Source organism: Mirounga leonina, unplaced genomic scaffold (genome assembly GCF_011800145.1).
Source record: "Mirounga leonina isolate KUSES-001 unplaced genomic scaffold, KU_Mleo_1.0 Mir_126, whole genome shotgun sequence".
NCBI lineage: Eukaryota > Metazoa > Chordata > Mammalia > Carnivora > Phocidae > Mirounga > Mirounga leonina.
In genome coordinates this window covers 9,630,837-9,652,907 of record NW_023270314.1, presented here as the reverse complement: position 1 = coordinate 9,652,907, position 22,071 = coordinate 9,630,837, and the positions used below count along the sequence as shown (strand labels likewise).

The following is a 22,071-nucleotide window of genomic DNA, read 5'->3' as shown; positions in this document are numbered from 1 at the left end:
TTAAATGACTCTCTTTAAAATTCTCCCATTATCATTCTGCCAACACTGCCCAAGATTGCATACATTTTTTAGCATCCATGTCACAGTGTCTCTTTTACATAGATTATAGTTAACAAAATCTGAATCACTTTTTTATAAGTATTGCTTTTCTGTCAAGCTTTTCCCATCTTTTTCTTTTATAATTAAGTTATTTAAACTTAAGTGTAGGAATTTCAACTCATCATATTTCTGAATCTTTATATTTGATGGTATCATCTCCTGGCTTTTTCATGTCAATTAAATACTTAACCTTCTAGGTCCTTATCTAAACCACTTATAATGTGTTAACCAGTAATGGAGAACTCCATACTTTGCTAGCAGAGATTTTTCCCTCTCAGATTAGCACTCTTAGCTGTGGTTGCTTTATTTGATAATATTTTGCTTCTAGTCTGTCCTTAACATTTGTATGTTTGTTAAACAGTTATTTTTAATAATAGTTACCATTTATTGAGTCCTAGTTACTGTCCTAAGAACTATACATTTATGCTTTCATTAAGTCTTCTGACAGCACTACAAGAAGGTATTGTTGCCATTTCCATTTCACACATGAGAAGTGGGCTAAGAGCTTGATACTTCCCAAAGTACATAGCTAGTTAAGGTAGACCTAGGATTTTAACTTAGGTCTGTCTGCTAGATCAAGCCCATATTCTTAACCAACATTATATATTGCTTACTATGTACCAGCCTTGGGAATAGTGTAGTATAAGAATAAGTGAACAAAACAGATATGGTCCTTATTTTCCTAGAGCTTATTGTGTAGCGAGAGGGAGAAGAACACGCTGTTATTATATATTACAATAAATGCTATGAAGGGGGAAGTACAGAGTACTGTGATAGCACTGAAGCAAACCAAACTATATTTGGGGGGAGGGAAGTTAAAGGAAGACTTCCTAGAGTGTTGGAGTAACTAAATTAGCTAGATGAAGCTAGCAGGGTGGTAGTAAAAAATGTGTTGCCTATCATGGGCTTTAATTTTCTCATAATAATATGATTTTCCATTTGATCATTCACTGTGATGAATAAAGCTGATATTAATAACTGCTTTATTGAGCATGTACTATATGCTAGGTCTTTTATATTATCATATTTTCATATCAACCATGCTAAGTTTGTTAGCTACATTTGTACAGAGTGATACTAAGAGAGGTAGTAATTTTCCCCAAAATTACATAGTTATGAAGTGATCCAGGACATAAAAACAAGCTTTATCAGGTTTAAAGCCTTTGAAGGCTTCTTTTGACTGGCCCATACACCACCATACAGTCTAAGCAAGATAAGGTTCCAGCCCTTTACTGCCATTAGGCCATCTGCCCTTTCATGTTCTTAATTCAAATCTGTATTTATAAAGAAGATAAAGTTCTTACTATTCTTAGCAGGGTGGCTTTTCCCTTTCCTCTCCAATAGCTTCAGCCAACTTTTTCCCCCTAATTTTTATAGTACTATACTTTAGTTGGTGGTAATCCTTGTTTTCAGGTGTTTCAAGCCTATTAGAAAGTTCCCTATATAGCTGCATAGTAACATTGAAATAGATGAGCCCCAAAGCCTTAATCCTTCAGATGTCTTGCCTTTAACAACTGTAGGCACTAACAAGGTTTTGAGTTTGGAAAGATGTCAGTCACCAAAATGCAGTTTTTTTATGACTTAATCTGTGTTATTAATCCCTTTATGGACACTGATGGTTGAAAGGAATAGTGGTAAAAAAAATTTTTTTTGTTTAAAATAGTAATTAGCTTACTAAAAAAGCTCTATTTTAATGATAAACGAATAATTTTCCTCAGATATTCATTTGAGGCATTACTCAAATTATCTTTATCTTCATTTTTTAAAAAATGGATGTTGATAATTCTGGTAGAATTTGAAAGCAGAGGAATTAGAGATTGAGAAATACAACTCATAGGGTTTTAGTTAATTGGAACAAAAGTCTTCCGTTTTGCCTTGAGTGGCAGAATTCTTGTGCCTCTGTTTATTGGAACCACTGGCCACTAGGTGGTGCTTTTTGCATTCTTCATAGCATAAAACTTGTTTTTCTTCAGGTGACTGTCAGATGTATTGGCTGTAATATTTAGCAAATTTAAAATTTTATTGACAAATATAATGTAGGAAATCAGAACTAAAATGTTCTTCTTGCTGAGTTAAACAGATAACTGTTCAAAGAAGGAACAGTTCATTACTGAATTTGTTGGTAATCACTAAGCTTTAGTATATAGTCTGTTTCCTTCTCATGCTTTGGCTATGGTGTCAGATAGTTACTTGCAGCTGCCCGCAATTCGGTGCTCAGATTATTTTAGGTCCTCCATATACAGCATGTCTGGGCTTGTACTTCTCAGTTATAAACATTGGATCTTTCAGTGGGTGCTTACTTTAGTCCTTATCTGAAATTGTCTTCTAGATTCTCTAAGGTCCCAAGAAAAGATGACCTTATTTACAAAGGTTTCCTTTTTCTCCCCTTATAAGTCATAATAGAAATGAAAATATTTGTTTGAAATATCCTTTCTGCGGCATCTGGGTGGCTCAGTTGTTAAGTGTCTGCCTTCGGCTCAGGTCCTGATCCCAGGGTCCTGGGATCGAGCCCCGCATTGGGCTCCCTGCTCAGCGGGGAGCCTGCTTCTCCTTTTCCCTCTCCCTCTGCCTGCTGCTACCCCTGTTTTTGCTCTCTCTGTCTCAAATAAATAAATAAAATAAAAAGAAATATCCTTTCTTAGGGTATTTTCTCCTTTTTCTGTTATTTCCATTACCTTTAGTGTTCTGTGTGTCCAGCCAACTCACCTTAACCTCTACACTGTATTTATTAAGGAATCTGCATTTTGCAGTTTCTTCACTTTTATTCTAGTGGCTTTTTAGCATAATCTCAGTTTTGTCCCATTGTTTAAGAAGAGCTAAACTTATTTTCAGTAATTTTAAATTTGTATGATGTGCATGTATTAAGTTCTCTCATGTTGTTAAACAGTACAGTTTCCTCTCCTGTGGTAGTGAAGTGCTTAAAAGGCCATACGTTTAAATGCTATGTTTAACCGGTTCATATCAGGAAACCAAAATACCCTTAGGGTCCAAGAGTCTATCCTAATATATTTCATGAATAGTAAGGTAGCCTTGCTTAATTATTGACTGGCTGTATGTTGATTGGGAACCATTTACATTTGGCTAAGAATCATAGTTTATTCCTCGGTTCCCAAGTGACTGTTAGTCTCCATTATATCCTAAATCAAGGAAAAGTGCCCATCTCTTTGGAAAAGTTATTTTCTCTGACAGAGGCTGCAGCTTCAGGAGGGATATGCATTGGGCCATTTGAAGGACATTGAGGCATTTACCTTGCAGTCATGATCAACCCTCCTATCATAGGGTTTAAGGAAATGTAGAAGTCTGATGGGGATTTGTATTATTTTTCCAGGTAATTAAAATGGCAACTGTGTATTTAGAATTGGCTTTGTTTTGTTATAAAAATGAATCAATATTAAGAATAGGCATTTTTGCTTTTTCAAACTAGGTAATAAAATAGACCTGGAAAAGGAGAGACACGTTTCCATTCAAGAAGCAGAATCGTAAGTGTTTTCCCTTTCCCCCTCCCTCTAGTCACTCCCTAGTAGAAGTCTTTCTCTTTGCACAGTGTGCTTTACCATTTAGGTATTACTCAAACCTCTTAATAATAAAGTGAGCTATTGGATTCAGTGAAGCACTGGTAAATTCTGGACTTTTGACAACATCTAAAAATATTCCATTCTCACTTCTCTTTTTGATTTTAGTAAAAAATGTAAAGAGTGATGCCAAAAAAACCTATCATAATCAAATAGTCACAAAAACTTTTATTAAAGTATTTGGGTTCCAAATTAACTTAAAAATTTCAAGTCTGTTATCCTTATGTTCTTATTTAAAATTTGGTTCAGTGTATCTTAATTTCACTAAATGTGGGTTAATTAGTAATAAGTCACTAAAATTGCTACTTAAAAAAATTCAAATAGCAGTTACGACAAAAATAAAATATTTTATCAATCACTGATGTTACTTTTTTTTTTTTAAGGTATGCAGAATCTGTGGGAGCAAAACATTATCATACTTCAGCCAAACAGAACAAAGGAATTGAGGAACTCTTTCTTGACCTTTGTAAAAGTAGGTATACTCAGATTTTATATATTTAAAAATTTTTCTTCTAAAAATATTGGTAATATTTTTTAAGTGATGTTTTATAGTCTCCATTAATGACCACATTAATGATTTCTCACATCTACCAGTACTATTATTTGCTTAATATTTTTTCTTAAACTCATTTTTTAAAGCTTAAAGATCTACTTTAGCCCTATTTCAAGAAGTAGTTAATAGATAATGAAATCATGGAGATGGTATGTGCCAAGTACACATTAAAATAAATGCATAACTATCAAAAATAAAAATAGAAGGAGAATACACAGATTTAAGAGACATAACAACCTACTGTGGTGGATGGATCTTATTTGGGTCTTGATTTGACAACGTAGTGAAAAAGAATATTTGTCAGACAGTACAGAGTATGTGAACACTCACTGGATATTTGATGATATTAAGAAATTATTGAGGGGCACCTCGCTAGCTCAGTCAGTAGAGCATGGAACTCTTGATATCAGGTCCTGAGTTCAAGCCCCACATTGAGTGTAGAGCCTACTTGAAGAAAATATAAATAAATAAAAACAGTAAAGTCAATCTTTAAAAAAAAATTATTGAGGTTCTGGTTCAAGATGGTCACATCAGAAGATCTCCAACTTCTCTAGACACACTGAGTCTAAAGCTATATATGGAACAACTTCCTCTTAAAAAAAAAAACCTAAAGGCTGGTTGAATGACAGCTGTACATTGGACAAACAAGAAGAAAACCACATCTAAGAGGGTAGAAGAGGCTGTAACACAATCTTGCCATAAACCCCATCCCTGGTGTGGTGACCCACAACCAGAAGGGAACTGAAAAACCCATAGCTTCTCCCTAAGGAGTGAAGACTTTGAACCCCACAGTGGGCATCTCAACCTTTAAGATATAAATGAGAGATGATTCCCCCGTCTAACTTTGAAAACCAGCATGGCTCACATCCCAAGACCTACAAGACTGAAGCAGTCTTAAAAACTGCTCTTGAAGGGCTTGCGCTTGGACTCACTTGCCCCAGGTCCCAGCTCAGAGGCAGCTGATCACACCAACTTAAAGTGAGGGAGGCTCACCTGCTTATATTAAAGGCATATAGTTTAACACACATCTAGGAGCCTGCTGATAGAATACTCTCCCAGGACAGAGACTGGCAGGTACAATCTTCATGCTCTCCCACTGCTGTGCTCCAGAGCACCATTATCTCCCAGAGGGGAGCTTTTACACACATCTGGTGCCCCAATTTTTGCAGCTGCCACCTAGGAAATCTATCTTGATCACCTGGCCTAGAGGCCAGGGGAGCTTGTATTCTTGGTCCCATTGGACTTTAATAATTGATGTTACTCAGAAAGGAGCTCATATCCCTGTCTGGTACCCAATTCTTATGACTGCTGCCAGGGGATACCTCTGCATTACCTGGCTCTGGTGGCCAATGGGGCTTATGGTCATGGGTCCCATGGGACTGTAAGCAACAGAGAAAGAGTTCTTAAACAACTACCACCCACAGGGCACAGCAAGTAGCAACAGACCCACAAGCTCAATTTTTCTGTGAAGGATGCCTGTTAGCTAGTCATCATGACTGTGGCCTGAGGGGCAAGTTTCAGGTTTGGGACACATTTAGTGGCCTCTGGAGCTGCTTTCAAGGACAGTAGGCTGTGAGCACCATCTTGGTGCTCTTCTTCTACCTGTTCTAGCTTGCTCATAGGAAGAGCTTTTCCATTTGTTTGGAGCCCTAATTTTTGTGACTGCTATCCAGGGGATACCTCCAGATCACCTGGCCCTGGTGGCCAGTGGGGCTTATGATTGCAGTCCTATAGGACTATATATTTGCATACTTTTGGGGTTTTTTGTTTTCTTTTTTTAAGATTTGAGAGGAAAAGCATGAGCGGGGGAAAGGGCAGAGGGAGAGGAGAGAGAATCCCAAGCAGACTCTGCCTCTGAGCATGGAGCCCCACACAGGACTCGATCCCATGATCTTGAGATCACGACCTAAGCTGAAACCAGGAGTTGGAGGCTCATCCAACTGCGCCACCCAGGAATCCCTATATCTGCATACTTTTGAAAGCCGATGCCTAAAGATTGGGCTTCCAGTCACTCTGAATCTAGGTGCTGAGATCCTCCCCTTTGGGAACTGATAGGTCTTGGGACATCCTCAACTACTGGGAGCTATTAAAAATATAATGGGCTGCTTGTTCCATTTACTGTATAGAAAACAACATGGAGAGTCACACAAAATGCAGAAACAGAGGAGTATGTTCCAAATGAAAGAACAATATAAAACCTCGGGAAAAAACCTTAGTGGAACAGATAAATAATTTACCTGATAAGGAGTTCAAGGTAATGGTTATAAAGATGATCACTGAATTGGGGAGAAGAACGGATGAACACAATGAGACCTTCCAACAGGAGATGGAAAATATAAGAAAGTACCAGGTAGAAATCACAAAGCTGAAGAATACAATAAACGAACTGAAAAATACACTAGTGATATTCAACATCAGACTAGATGAATCAGAAGAAATGATCAGTCAACTCAAAGACAAGGCAGTGGCACTCACCCAATCAGCAGCAAAAAGAAAAAAGTGAAAGGGATAAAGCAAAAAGAAAAAAAAGTGAAAAAATTGAAGATCGTTTAAGGGATTTATAAGACAACATCAGATAGCCTAACATTGGCATCCGAGGGATTCCAGAAGGAGAAGAGAGAAAGAGGCAGAAATCTTATTTGAAGAAATAATGGCTAAAAACTTCCCCAGCCTGGGTAAGGAAACAGACATCCAAGTCCAGGAAGCCCAGAGAGTTCCAAATAAGAGGAACCTAAAGAGATCCACACCAAAGATACATTATTAAGCAAATGTCAAAAGTGAAAGATAAGGAGAGAATATTAAAAGCAGCAAGCAAAAAACATCTTGTTACATACAAGGGATTCTCCCTCCCCGCCGCCTTATGATTATCAGCAGATCTTTCAGCAGCAGTTTTGCAGGCCAGAGGGAATAGCATGATATATTCAAAGTGCTGAAAGAAAAAAACTTCAAACCAAGAATTCTGTACTTGGAAAAATTATCATTCAGAAGGGAAGAAAAAAAATAAAGAACTTTCCAGACAAGGAAAAGCTAAAGTTCATCATCACCAAACTTGCCCTAAAGATATGTTAAAGGGACTTCTTTTACCTGAAAAGAAAGGGTGCTAATTGGTAACAAGAACACACTTGAGAGAAGAAATCTCATTGGAAAGTAAATATTTAGTAAAGGTAGTATATTATTGATTATAAAGCTAGTATGAAGAGTAGAAAACAAAAGTAGTAAAAATAACCATAATTACAATAATTAGTTGAGGGATACATAAGATGAAAAGATATAAAATGTGACATCAAAAACATAAAACATTGGTGGGGGAGTAATAATGTTGAGCTTTACAATGGAATCAACTTAAGATGTTATAAGTTGATATATGTAAGCCTCATTGTAACTACAAAGCAAAAACTTGTAGTAAATATGCAAAAGAGAAAGAGAAAGGAATATAAGCATACCAGCGAAGCAAGTCATCAAATGTCAAAGGAAGAGAGCAAGAGAAGAAGAAAAGAACGGAAAGGAATTACAAAAGCAGCTAGAAAACAAAATGGCAGTAAACACATACCTATAATTACTTTAGATATAAGTGGACTAAATTCTCCAAAAGAAAGAGTGACTGAATGAATAAAAAAACAAGACCTATTTATATGCCTATAAGAGACTCAGGTTAGATGTCAGGACACATAGAGATTGAAAGTGAAGGGATGGAAGAAGATATTTCATGCAAATGGAAACCAAAAGAAAGTTGGAGTAGCTATTCTTATATCAGACAAAATAGACTTTAAAACATAGATTGTAATAACAAAGAACTGTACTACATAATAATAAAGGGGTCAAGCCAACAAGAAGATAAGACATTTGTAGTATTTGTGCATCCAACACAGGAGCACCTAAAGATATGAGGCAAATATTAACAGACCTAAAGGAAGAAATAGGCAGCAATACAAATAACGGAGGGGACTTTAATACCCTACTTACATTAATGGATGGATTATGCAGACAGAAAATCAGTAAAGAAACATTGGCTTTAAATGATGTGTTAAATCAGATGGACTTAACAGATATTTACAGAACATTTCTATCCAAAAACAACAGAATACACATTTTTCCCAAGTGCACATGAAACATTTTCCAAAATTATATGTTAAACCACAAAACAAGTCTTAATAATTCAAGAGGATTGAAATCATATCAAGCATCCTTTCCAACCACAATGGCATAAAACTAGAAATTAATTACACAAAACTGAGAATTTCACAAATATGTGGAAATTAAATAACATGCTACTGAACAATAAGTCAAAGAAGAAATCAAAAAGAGAAATCAAAATATACCTTGAGACAAACAAAAATGTAAACACAGCATACCAACATTTATGGGATCCAGCAAAAGCAGTATTAAGAGGGAAGTTTAGGGGCGCCTGGCTGGCTCAGTTGGTGGAGCCTGAGACTCTTGATCTCAGGGTTGTGAGTTCAAGCCCCACATTGGATGTAGAGGTAACTTAGTAAGATCTTTAAAAAAAAAAAAAAAAAAAAAAAGAGGGAAGTTCATAGCAATACCTAACTCAAGAGTAAAAAAGAGTCTCACATAGGGGCACCTGGCTGGCTCAGTTGGAAGAACATGCAACTCTTGATCTCTGGGTCGTGAATTCAAGCCCCACATTGGGTGTAGAGATTACTAAAAAAAGTAAAACATTTTTTAAAAAGTCTCAAATAATATAACTTTATACTTCAAAGAACTAGAAAAAGAACAAAGTTAGGAGAAGGAAGGGAACAACAGAGATTACAGCAGAAATAAATGAAATAGATAAGAAAAACACAATAGAAAAGATCGATGAAACTAACTGGTTCTTTAAAAAGATAAAATTGAAAAAACTTTAGTTAGGCTCACCAAGAAAAACGGAGGACTCAAAATCAGAAATGAAAGCAGAGACTTTACAACTAATACCACAGAAATACAAAAGATCATAAGACACTACTGTGAACAATTATACACCAATAAATTAGACATCCTAGAAGAAATGGATAAATTCCTAGAAATATATAACCTACTAATAATCATAATGAAGTACAAACTCTGAACAGACTGATTACTAGTAAGGTGATTGAATCAGTAATCAAAAACTTCCCAGCAAACAGAAATTCAGGACCAGATGGCTTCACTGGTGAATTCTGCTAAAAAATAATTAAAATACCAGTCCTTCTCGAATGCTTCCAAAAAGTAGAAGAGGGAACTCTCCCAAACTCATTTTACAAGACTAGCATTACCCTGATACCAATGCCAGACAAGGACACCACAAGAAAAGTAAATTACAGGCTGGTATCCTTGATGAACATAGAGGCAAAAATTCTCAACAAAATATTAGCAAACTGAATTCAAGAATATAGCAAAAAGACACCATGATCAAGTGGGATTTATTCCAGGGATGCAAGGATGGTTCAACATCCACGTCATCATTGTGATATACCATGTTGACAAAATGAAGGATAAAATCATATGATCATCTCAGTAGATGCTGAAAAAGCATTTGACAGAATTCAACATCCATTTATGACAAAAACTCTCAACAAAGTGGATATAGAGGGAATATACCTCAACATAATAAAGGCTATATACAGAAAGCCCATAGCTAGCATCATATTCAATGGAGAAAAGCTGAAAGCTTTTCCTTTAAGATCAGGAATAAGATAAGGAGGCTCACTCTCACCACTTTTATTCAACATAGTATTGGAAGTCCTAGTCAGAGCAATTAGGCAAGGAAAAGAAACAAAAGGCATACAAATTGGAGAGGAAGAAGCAAAACTGTCAGTACTTGCAGATGACATTATATGTCAAAACCCCGAAGAAAATCCTAAAAACTCCCATCAAAAAAACTTGTTAGAACTAATAAATAAAATTGGTTCATTGAAGGATATAGGAAATCAACATGCAAAATCATGCACTAATAATGAAAGATAAATTAGGAAAACAATCCCATTTATATTTACATTAAATGATAAAGTACCTATGAATGAATTTCAAGAAAAAGAGGTGAAAGACCTGTATATTGAAAACTGTAAGACATTCAAGAAAGAAACTGAAGAAGATACAAATAAGTAGAAAGATAATCCATGCTCATATATTAGAAGAATCAGTATTGTTAAAATGTCCATACTACCCAAAGCAGATTCAGCATAGTCCTTATCAGAATTAAGCAGGCAGGGGTGCCTGGGTGGCTCAGTTGTTAAACGTCTGCCTTCAGGTCAGGTCATGATCCCCCACATTGGGCTCCCTGCTCAGCGGGAAGCCTGCTTCTCCCCCTCCCTCTCCCACTCCCCCTGCATGTGTTCCCTCTCTCTCTGTCAAATAAATAAAATCTTTTAAAAAAAAATTCCAGTGGCATTTTTCACAGAAAGAGAACAGAATCCTAAAATCTGTATAGAACCATAAAAGACCCTGAATAGCCAAAACAATGTTGAGATGAAGAACAAAGCTAGAGGCATCACATTCCCTGATTTCAAACTATATTACAGAGTTATAGTGAAACAGTGTGGTATTGGCATAAAAACAGGCACGCAGATCAATGGAACAGAATACAGAGCCCAGAAATAAATCCATGCATATATAGTGAATTAACTTATGACCAGGAAGTCAAGAATATACAATGGGGAAAGGAGAGTCTCTTCAATAAATGGTGTTGGGGAAATTGGACAGCCACATGCAAAAGAATGAACCTGGATCACTATCTTACACCATACACAAAAATTAAATGGATCAAAAACTTGAACCTAAGACCTGAAACCATAAAACTCCTAAAAGAAAATATAGGTAGTAAGCTCCTTGACATAGCCCTGATTTTTTTAATCTGACAGTGAAAGCAAAAGCAACAAAAGCAAAAATAAACAAGTGGACTACATCAAACTAACTATGCAGCCAAAAAGAACGATGAGATTTTGCCATTTGTGACAACATGGATGGACCTTGAGGGCATTATCCTTTTCTTTTTTTTTTTTTTTAAAGATTTTATTTATTTATTTGATAGAGACACAGCGAGAGAGGGAACACAAGCAGGGGGAGTGTGAGAGGGAGAAGCAGACTTCCTGCCGAGCAGGGAGCCCGATGCAGGGCTTAATCCCAGGACCCTGGGATCGTGAGCCGAAGGCAGACGCTTAACGACTGAGCCACCCACTGCCCCTGAGGGCATTATCCTAAGTGGAATAAGTCAGAGAAAGATAAATAACATATGATCCCTCTTATATGTGAAATCTAAAAATGAATAAATAAAACCAATCTCGTAGATAACAGAGAACAGATTGGTGGTTGCCAGAGGAAGGGGCTTGGGGGTGGGAAAAATGGTTGAAATGTTTTGTTTTTTAGTTTAAATAAATGGAATTATTCTTTATTTTAAAAATTATTGTAAATTTTTTAAGGTATGATTATGGTGTTGTGGCTATACTTTTTTAAAAAGTTCTTATTTTTTTTTAAAAAAAGAGTCCTTATATTTTTGAGATCATATTAAAATTATGAATAAAATTACATGTCTAGAATTTGATTCAAAATAATACTAAGGATGCTTGCTTAGTATAGATGAAATTGTGTGATGGACATAATGGATTTTCATTATGCTGTTGTTTTTTTTTTTAAAGATTTTATTTATTTGACAGAGAGAATAGCGAGAGCAGGAACACAAGCAGGGGGAGTGGGAAAGGGAGAAGCAGGCTTCCTGCCGAGCGGGGAGCCCGATGTGGGACTCGATCCCAGGACCCTGGGATCATGACCTGAGCCGAAGGCAGACGCTTAACGACTGAGCCACCCAGGCGCCCTATGCTGTTTTTTCTACTTTTATATATAAATTTGAAGTTTTTTTCATAGTAGAAAGTTTTTAAAAAAGAGGAAAATGTTTATCACCAATAGAATGTATACCATACTTAGGAAAACCCTAGTCTATGGAATAATAGATTGAAACGATTTTGTCAAATTATATTCCTTGAATTTATGGACCTCAAACTCTTCTGAGAATTTGATGAAACTGTGTATTTTGTCTCTAGGAAAATATACATATACACAGACTTTGGAGTAAATTTCAGTTTTACAAAAACCTGAAGATCATTCATAATTCTTGTAGAGCTTTAATTCTCCCAAGTGAGGTCCCCTGATCAGTAGCATCAGCATCACTTGAGAATGTATTAGAAATGCAGATTCTTGTGCCCAACCCAAACCAACTGAATCAAAACCTCTGGAGGTGGTGCCTAGAATCTGTTTTAACAATCCTTCCATGTGATTGTGATGCACACTGAAATTTGAGAATTTATTTCTATTTTCACTGTTTGTACATACCTATCAATCACTTGGAGATCTTGTTAAAATGTATATTTGATAGAGTGGGTCTGGTGTGGGCCTCAGCTTTTCATTTCTAACAGACATCCATGTGGTGATAATTCTGGTCCTCAGACCATACTTTGAGTACCAAGGTTCTAGATCTGTAGCTTAGAAATGTTATAAATCTCACATCTTTTTTTTTTTTTTAAGATTTTATTGAGAGCGAGAGAGCGGGTGCATGAACCCACGAGTGGTGGGGAAGGGCGAAGGGAGAGGGAGAGAGAGAATCCCAAGCAGACTCTGCATTGAGCATGGAGCCCAATACAGGGCTCAGTCTTACAGCCCTGAGATCATGACCTTAGCCAAAATCAAGAAAGGGACACTTAACTGACTGAGCCACCCAAATGCCCCTAAATCTCACATCTTTATAGAAAAAAATGTGAATATTTCCCATGTATATTTAAAAAGTATAGAACATACACAAATAATATATTTTGTACATTTGTATAAAACATGAAAAACTAGAAATTTTGGGTTTTTTTTTTTTTTAAGATTTTATTTATTTATTTGAGAGAGAGAGAATGAGAGAGAGCACATGAGAGGGGGGAGGGTCAGAGGGAGAAGCAGACCCCCCGCTGAGCAGGGAGCCCGATGTGGGACCCGATCCAGGGACTCCAGGATCATGACCTGAGCCGAAGGCAGTCGCTTAACCAACTGAGCCACCCAGGCGCCCAAAACTAGAAATTTTGAAAGGTTAAGGAACAAGTAGAAATTAGAATTTGTGGTGTTTTCTTATACTGGATTTTCCTGTACACCTATATTTGGAAACCATTGTTCATCGGGTCTTTGAACCCAAGTTTAAGAATTATTGTTCTAAGGACTCCCTCTTTTCTTTCTTCATCTTTTCAGATATGTATTTTGTGACTATTTACTCCTAATCTGTGTCTTCTATTTTCATTTTTTAACTGTGTCTTTCAGAGCAGAAGTTCTAAATTTTAATAAGGTCTGATTTGTCAGTTTTTCTTTATAATTCATTTTTTGTGTGTCTTATATGAGAAATTTTTGCCTAATTCAGAGTCACAAAGATTTTTTTCCTACAGAGATTTCCTCCTATGTTTTCTTCTAGAAATTTCTGGTTAGATCCATAATTCATTTTTTAATTTTTACATATGGTGAGAGATATAGATAGATCAAGGTTTATTTTTTACATGTAAATGTCCAGTTCTTTTTTTTTTTTTTTTAAGATTTTATTTATTTATTTGACAGAGAGATAGAGAGAGAGAACAAGTATGCAGAGAGGCAGGCAGAGGGAGAGGGAGAAGCAGGCTCCCCGCTGAGCAGGGAGCCCGGTGCGGGGCTCGATCCCAGGACCCTGGGATCATGACCTGAGCCGAAGGCAGACGCTTAACCGACTGAGCCACCCAGGCGCCCCTAAATGTCCAGTTCTAATACTGTTTCTTGAAAAGGTTATTCTTTCTTCATGGAATAATCTTGGCACATACATCAAAAATCAAGTGACCATATATGGGGGATCTATTTCTGGACAGTGTTCCAGTGATCTTTATTTAAATTCAATTAGTTAACATATATAGTGTATTATTACTTTCATTGATCTTTAGAGCTCTCCTTTCACCAGTATCTCACTCTTTATTGGAGTAACTTTCTGCTATATCTTTAAGTCAAATAGCATGAGTCCTCCAGCTTTGTTCTTCCTCCCTCATCTTAAACTCTTTCATTCTTTCAAATATTATTTGCTTAAAAGTATTGCATTACTAGTTGTAGAATAAATCTTATTCCCTAGATATTAGTTGCACGTGGAATAATTTGAACTTCTTTGACATGTTGCTAAGTATATTTGGAAAATCTTAAGGATTATACTTGTATACAGTTATTTGTTCAAAGCAAAAACTTTTTTCTCTATTGATGTCACTGTGGCCATGATGCAACTGGACAAATACAGTTGCTATTAACTATTTATAACTTGCAGGAAAAGCTATTTAGTGAGCTGACAAAATGTTTATTATATTTTGTTTCCTTATTGGTTGAAAGTCAGAAATGGCTATCATGGTGGTATACTGAAATTATAGAGAAAACTCATAGGTTGTGGTCCTAAATAATTTCTGTTTTCTCCCTCTCTTAGGGATGATAGAAACAGCGCAAGTGGATGAGAGAGCAAAAGGCAATGGCTCCAGTCAACCAGGATCTGCAAGGCGAGGTGTACAGATTATTGATGATGAACCTCAAGCCCAGAGTGGTGGTGGAGGGTGCTGTTCTTCTGGATAACTGTTCACACTTAAGAAGTTAAACAAACTGTGGATCATTGCCCTCAACATGAAGACTGCCATATTCCAAGTCACATTATTTTACCAATGGAATTATAGAATTAACAGTATTTTAAATTACGTTTATAACACTGCAGAGACCTTAAGTGCTAAACTTAGTGGAGTTTGTGACCAGAGAATTGGCATTTTTCTACAAATGTTAACAAAGCAATTACCAATGGCCTTTTTACATATTTTTTTCTTTAATAGGGAATAATATGCATGTAGAAAAGACCTACTTAAAGGCTTCATTTATATTCTTTTAAATCAAATCTTTATTTAATAACTTATATATGTTGTTGGAATGGTATACATTTTTGCAGCCCTTTGTATTTTGTGGTAGTTTGAATTGTATCACTTCTAGAAAATAGCAAACTGTTTTTGTTTCTTTTTTTTTTATTAGCAGATACCTGAAGTACTATTTTTGCAGGGTTTGCACAGGCCCCTTAACTGTCTACTACTTTGATATAATCTATATACAACCTGTATGCTGAGCTGGTAAAATACATTGTAAAATTACATATTAAATATTTTATCTGCTTTTACAAGCGCAAGGTGCAAAAATATATACAATAGTCTCATTGATGACTGTAAAGTGAATTAACATTTGGTGATAATGCCTAAGCTTTTTGACTCTGATATAAAGATCATAGCTCCCCTTCACTTTTGTCTTAACTTGAAAGTGGCGTGTTTAAATTTTCACATATACTTTACTTGAATTATTGCTGTTGTCATATTTTTTGCCTCTCTAAGTCTTTCTGATGATTGAACAACAGCATTTGCCTTTTGGTTTGTTGGGGTTTTTTGTTTTTTTGTTGTTTTGGGGGGATTTTTTTGGATAAAAGAGATGAATTCTGCTGATTTTGCTTTGAAGTGGTTACCTTAGAAGTATTTGGGTGGAGCATGCTGTTTCACTTCTGCAATGGCTTTAGTTTTCTCTTAGACTTTATGTGAGATGGGTTCACTGGCACGAGAAGAGAGGAAGAGGTCCCAGAGAGTTGCCACTCGCCAAGACTCATTCATACAGCATGTTAGGGGGTAGTTTATTCCCTTGGGGCAGCACTTTTAAACCCTTTGTGAGCAAATTGTATTTGTTCAATGGTTGCCGGAGACGAACACAGAAGTTTGTTCCATTTTATAAGAGTTGTCCTTCTGAGTTTCTGTGAAGGGAAACATTTCATGTAATGTGGTTATAGCGAACACTGGAAAGATTTATTATAAAATTTTATTCTTGTATACTTTGTAAATTAGTCTCATTAGAGGGTTTTTTTTTTTTCCTTAAGCATAGGACTGAACTTAAATTTGTTAATTTTAATAGAATCAGACACTGCTCACAGAAGGATCACAGATTGTGGAGATTAACATAAATTGTTCTTGTTCTAATATATATATTTTTCCATTTCTGTCATGCTTGGAAAACTAGTAAATGTTATGTCTAAGATAAAATGGAATGGTCCCTGGATTTACTTCTTATAAGAAGCAGTAGTATGCAATAAAGTTGTTAGCATGAGCAATTAAGAGGATATAAAGAGGTTACAGTTACTAAAGAAGTACTACCATATTTTTAAGTTAATAGCTTAAACTTTCCCAAATGGGTTTAAAGTTGAATTGACACCTAGATGTTACGATGCTAGAATTTTAACTTAGTATTAAGTGTTCTGTGAGCCCTCACTTTACCTTCTTTACTCTCCTTGCTAAACTCAACACACTGATCTCTGTTGTGTGTGTTTGGGGAGGGTAGGGTGGGAAAAATCAGGGAGATAAGCTAAAATTGGTTGTTGTTGTTGTTTTTTTATCAGATGATTGTATAGTCTCTCAGTGTCCTGTGAAGTTTGTGTTTTTGCAGGGCAGCAGGGGAGACGGGGAATCATGAGTACAAATACAGGAAAAATTGTTTTTGTCCCCTTGGTTCTTCCACAGATGGTAAAGAAAGCCTTGCCATTTCTACTAGTATACGTGCAGATGGGAAATAAGCTCTTCTCCTTTGGAGTGAAATATTTTTTACACTAATTAGAGATGAAATTGAGCTTTATTCCAAAAAGTAAAGTCTTAAAGCCTGATAATTGGAGAGTTGTACTCTTGATTTTTGACCCTATATTAGTGATACTAAGTCCAGATAGGAACCTCTGCTCCAGAGTTGCCAGATAATTATTGATGGGATAAAACCACTCTCCGTATTTTTTTTCCTTTACTCTCCCTTGGTTTCTGTGTATCTTTCCTAACCTCAAGCGTTTCTTCTTTTTTTGACCTATAATTTAAGCTAATTCATTAGCAACAATAAATAAAATAGAATACTTGTCCTTGTCCTGAGGCCTGAGAGGTATTTAGGTAGGAATAAGATAAAAGAGGAATGAAAGAGGACCAGCCAATTGCAGTATGTGCATAAAGGAGAGGTAAAGAGAGGGTAAACTAAGGCTGAGGAAATTTCTCTGATACTTTCTTCACCTCTCTAACATATCTTTTGTGTTCCTGTCCTTATAAATTGTGCTATTAGGAAGAAGACACAAGTTACTGTATTGTGTATTAAAAGTAGTAGGTAGGTAGAACCAATATATTTTTCAACTCGTAAGTGTATACATTTAGTATATATAATTAAAAATTGGTATAAGATAGTCATTAAAAATACCTGAATATTATGTTAAAAGTATACAATCATTGTTTCTGTAATGATGATGGGTATTCTGCATCTTGTTTTGCTTTGTGATTATAGAGGAAAATATTGTTTTTAAAAATGTATATTGCAACAGTTTTGGGGTAAACAGCAATCTGAAAAAAAAGCATCACGTTATTGTATGAAATATGAGTGTTCGAATTTGTTTTGTTCTGGGGATATCTCCTGAAAATACCCTAAAGCTATGGCTGTTACAGCTAAATTGATGGTTTTGTTTTTGTTTTGTTTTTTTTAGTACTAGCTGTATATTATTAGTGATTACTTTTTATTTGGCATTAAATTAAGAAATAAGAATGATACAGGTTTTCAGTAAGAAAAGATAAAATTTGGGACATGTGAAAGGAGGATAGTGAGGAGGAGAATGGAAATCAGGTAGATATGAAACTCTACAACCTGACATTTTTATAATCGTTTTGAAAATACATTATCAAGTCATTTCTAAATAAGGCAATTTATGCATTGTGCCAAATATTTAGAACATATAAAAAATGAATTGTGATACTATGTCTTTTAATATAATTTGCAATTTTCTATATTATAAATGCTACAAGGAGTCTAGATCATTGATGTTATCTCCAAATAGAATTTACCCTTATAATTACCACTTACATTATCTCCAGAAGTGGTTTGATCTGTGCCTTTAACTTTTGAAATTCATCTTTTGACTTCTGTTTGCCATTATAGTTTTCTTTATAGATGCAGTTTGGCAGAGAGGGACTACATACTCTGTGACTATTGAAGATGAGCTCTTCTAGAAAAGGGTATAGATGGTTGCAACCAGCAGGAGCCTTACAATAATGTCTGGAGATACAGAGACTAAGTAGATCTTTTTTCTTTTCTAAATTACAAAATGTGTTACCTAGATTTTAATAACTAAAAGCTGGGATTCATTGAATACATACATTTACTTGATTTCATAATAGGTGTTGATTCTAGTATGTTGCTGTTCTGTAATTTTCAGTTAACAAAAACAATAATATATTTGGTGTTGTGGATCAAAGTTCATGTTATACAAATGTTTGACTTTGATGGCTTTTCCCTTTTCAAAGGAAACAAATTAGAATTCTGAGCAAATTTTCCTAAATGCAAGTATTTTGGCATTAATCATATGTAATGAAAACAATTTTAGAAATACTCTTAAGAGTTTCCAATTTCAAGCAACAATGCTTTGCTTCTAAACAAATATCACTTTAATTTGATAGACTTTTAGCACTGCTTGTGCTCTTTGGGACTTAGATATCATCTCTCTTCTGAGAAGCTGAGTGTGCTTTGATATGTTAACCTTGGTACCACAACTTTTTCTCTGCAGTACATAGATGAACATGGCAAGTTGATGTTACACAGCACACCCAGTAAGAATCTTACTCTTAAAGCATCTTGTCTTCAGAGGCCTGCTCATACCAAATGCATCACATTAAAGCCAAAAGATGAACCTGCCTACCTTCATTCCCATTGTATCAGTTCTCACCTTGATTTTGATGCTTCTGACAACTGTACCAGCTCTTCATTATCAAATACTCAAGAAAAAGCTAAAATGACTTCCTTAAATTTGAGCCTGTGTAGACCAATGAGAGAAAGGTGAGGGACAGCAGGGATAAAATATGGTAATGTTGAAATATAGACAACAGTGGTATTTGCTAAACTGTATCTTCGGTAGCAAACTATTTTAAGGAAATCATCATATGTAGTACTTCCTAGAAATGTAAAAGTTCTTCACTTTGTATTTAATTATCTGAGAATATATTCTAGGAAAAAGAATAAAAAGTACTCCCCTCTCAGAAGGAAAATACTGCTCTGTAGTATATACTCTTCAATTACCTTTTTGCTGGCATTTATATACATACATATTTATCTATAGAAATACATAGTTTTATGGGTTTTAAATTTTTATATACATAAATTCTGTCTTACTATGCATATGTTTTGCAACTGCTTTTTTGTCTTACCATCATGTCTAGGAACTGTTATGTCAGTACATGCAGACTTTCTTTTTGTTTTCTCCCACATGTCTTTGGGGTGGTTGCCTTTCAAAATAACTTCTGACTCTCCATGAAACCTTACCAAAAGGAATCTTGTCATTTAGGTGGATTTCATTAGAATCATAGAATTTAAGTGCAAGCCAGTGTTTAGACAGAATCAGGGTCTCCCTTATGCATGTAAATCAGGATATTAGAAAGACATCTGCTTATAATTCATTTGAAGTACATTACTTTTGGCCTACTATTGACTGATTAATATATACAATTCAAGAATTTAGCAGATTCTTTATTCAGAATAGGTTTTTATTTGAGGGGAGAAGGAAAAGAGGGGAGGAATAGCTGATAGGGAAAGCGTACAGGGTAAAGTCTTTATACAACTCCGGAGTAGTTACATAAGACAGGACTTCATGTTGCCAAAAATTAAAACTTCTAGTTGGTCGGTGCCTTTAATGAAAAAATAAAAAGTCCCTTTCAGGTTTCCCTTCCCCCAACATCCCACATCCCTATCCCTCTTAAGAGATAACCATTGTTAATGGTGTGTGTCTGTATCTCTCATATATAAATGTTTTTATTTATATTTGTCCTTTATGAATTTTCAGTTCCCTGAAATCCAACTTCAACCCTATTCAAATTCCATCTTCAGTCAACTGACCAATTTACCAAGAACAAACCAGAATCATAACCTCTTTAAAGAAAGTTATATCCGTGGTGACATTCTTGAACTGGAAATTAACTACTTGATTCTTAATATGTTTTATGTTTATCATAAATTAAGCTTAAAGAGTAACTAGCATTCTGGGAAAGTCAAATCATTGGGTTCTATACCATGTGGAAATAGGGTAGTGTGCTCTAGTACCCGTGACAAAATTCTGAGTTGGCCTCATTCTCGGCATATTCTTTTTTTTTTTTTTAAGATTTTATTTATTTGAGAGAGAATGAGAGAGAGCACATGAGAGGGGGGAGGGTCAGAGGACGAAGCAGACTCCCCGCCGAGCAGGGAGCCCGATGCGGGACTCGATCCCGGGACTCCAGGGTCATGACCTGAGCCGAAGGCAGTCGCTTAACCAACAGCCACCCAGGTGCCCTTTGGTGTGTTGCTTTGAGGCTGACATTTGGCAGTCCTAATTCCCCAACAATTAGTCCACTGCTTTGCCAGAACCAAAGCTGTGCTGGTGCCTCTTCCAATCAAACATTTAAAAGATTATTAACTGTATATAGAATGATTTGCAAAATAATCACCATGTATAAGAAATTCTCATCTATGGAATGTTTGACAAGGATATGATTCTAAAAAATTAGGCATTTCCTTAAATGCTGAATGAAGAGCTAAAGCTTAAGAGTGGTGTTGATTGAGACCTTCATTCAATCTGGTAAGTAACTTATTTGTCCCTTTTATTGACAGTGAATCATAGGGATATGGGTGGCTTTAATTAGAGAAAGAAAAATTGGCAAGGATTTGTGATTCAGAACATTAAAAGCCAAGAATCCAAAAACAGCCTTTTAAAAACATATTGTCGGGTAGCCTGGGTAGCTCAGCCAGTTGAGCATCCGACTCTTGATTTTTGATCTCAGGGTATGGGATCAAGGACGTGTGGGGCTCTGTACCCAGCATGGAGTCTGCTTGAGATTCTCTCTCTCCCTCTGCCCCCATCTCTCAAATAAATAAATAAATCTTTTCAAAAGATACTCTAGAAAATATATATTGTCAAAGGAACACAGTATTTGTAGTGGTGCTTAAAAAGAAGGAAGGAAGGAGGAAAGGAAGGAAAAAGAAAAAGAAAGAAGCTTTAAGCTAAGCATTGCTTTAAAAAAAATATTGTATTTAATGATCATAGGGATACCATCTTTGCTCTGTTTTTTTGAAGCTGACTCGGGCACTGCCTGTTATATTTTGGAAAAACTTGAACTAGAAAACTTGAGCTGTTCACCACCCTTTTTGCCTTAGTGTTGAAAACAATATAAGTTAGTGTCCCCAAATTCATAATCCCTAATAGAAATTTTTAAAAAAACATATAAAGTTTTTAGCTTCAGTTTTTCAAGATGATTTTGGCTGTTTTTGTTTTCTGGCTACTTTGCAATTAAAAATTGCATGTGCCAGTTACTTATTAATTCAATACATTTGATGGGATATTCAAAGCAAATCATTACACTTACCATATTAACTCACATGAATTTTTATGCCATCTTTAGGTACATACTCACCAAGAAATGCTAAAAGGAGCCTCTGCATGTGCTTAATGGGGCACCCCAGGTGAGAACTAAGCAGTGAATGGACAGGAAAAGAGACAAAATGTAAAATAACCTTGAGTCATGATCTCAGGTTGTCACACTGATTAGCCTTGTAGGTAGACATTTATTTATCTGAATAATAAATAATTGAAACTAATTGTACTTATGTAAGTATTGTGGTCAGGATTCACGTGCTGGTGTTACAAAGTCATTGGTTAGATCTTTAATCTCTGTATCTGCCTTTGATGGTCTTTGATGGTAATCATAAAAGCTAGCACATTTGAAAATTTATGCCTCAGTTTTTGAAAATTGGGGTGTGGCGAATACAGTTAATATAAGATCCAAGGGATATAAGGTCCAATAT

At 35.7% G+C, this 22,071-nt stretch overlaps 1 protein-coding gene across 1 annotated transcript in view; it reads left to right on the top strand.

Annotated features, from left to right (window-relative positions):
- The window catches only part of RAB21 (RAB21, member RAS oncogene family), a 38,479-nt gene extending 19,199 nt beyond the window's left edge, over positions 1-19,280 (top strand). The window contains exons 5-7 of the mRNA XM_035002126.1: positions 3,524-3,578; positions 4,055-4,143; positions 14,648-19,280. Of these exons, the coding sequence (XP_034858017.1) occupies positions 3,524-3,578; positions 4,055-4,143; positions 14,648-14,790 (287 nt within the window). The 3' untranslated portion in view covers positions 14,791-19,280. The remainder of the gene's footprint in view (positions 1-3,523; positions 3,579-4,054; positions 4,144-14,647) is intronic.
- The last annotated feature ends 2,791 nt before the right edge of the window (positions 19,281-22,071 follow it).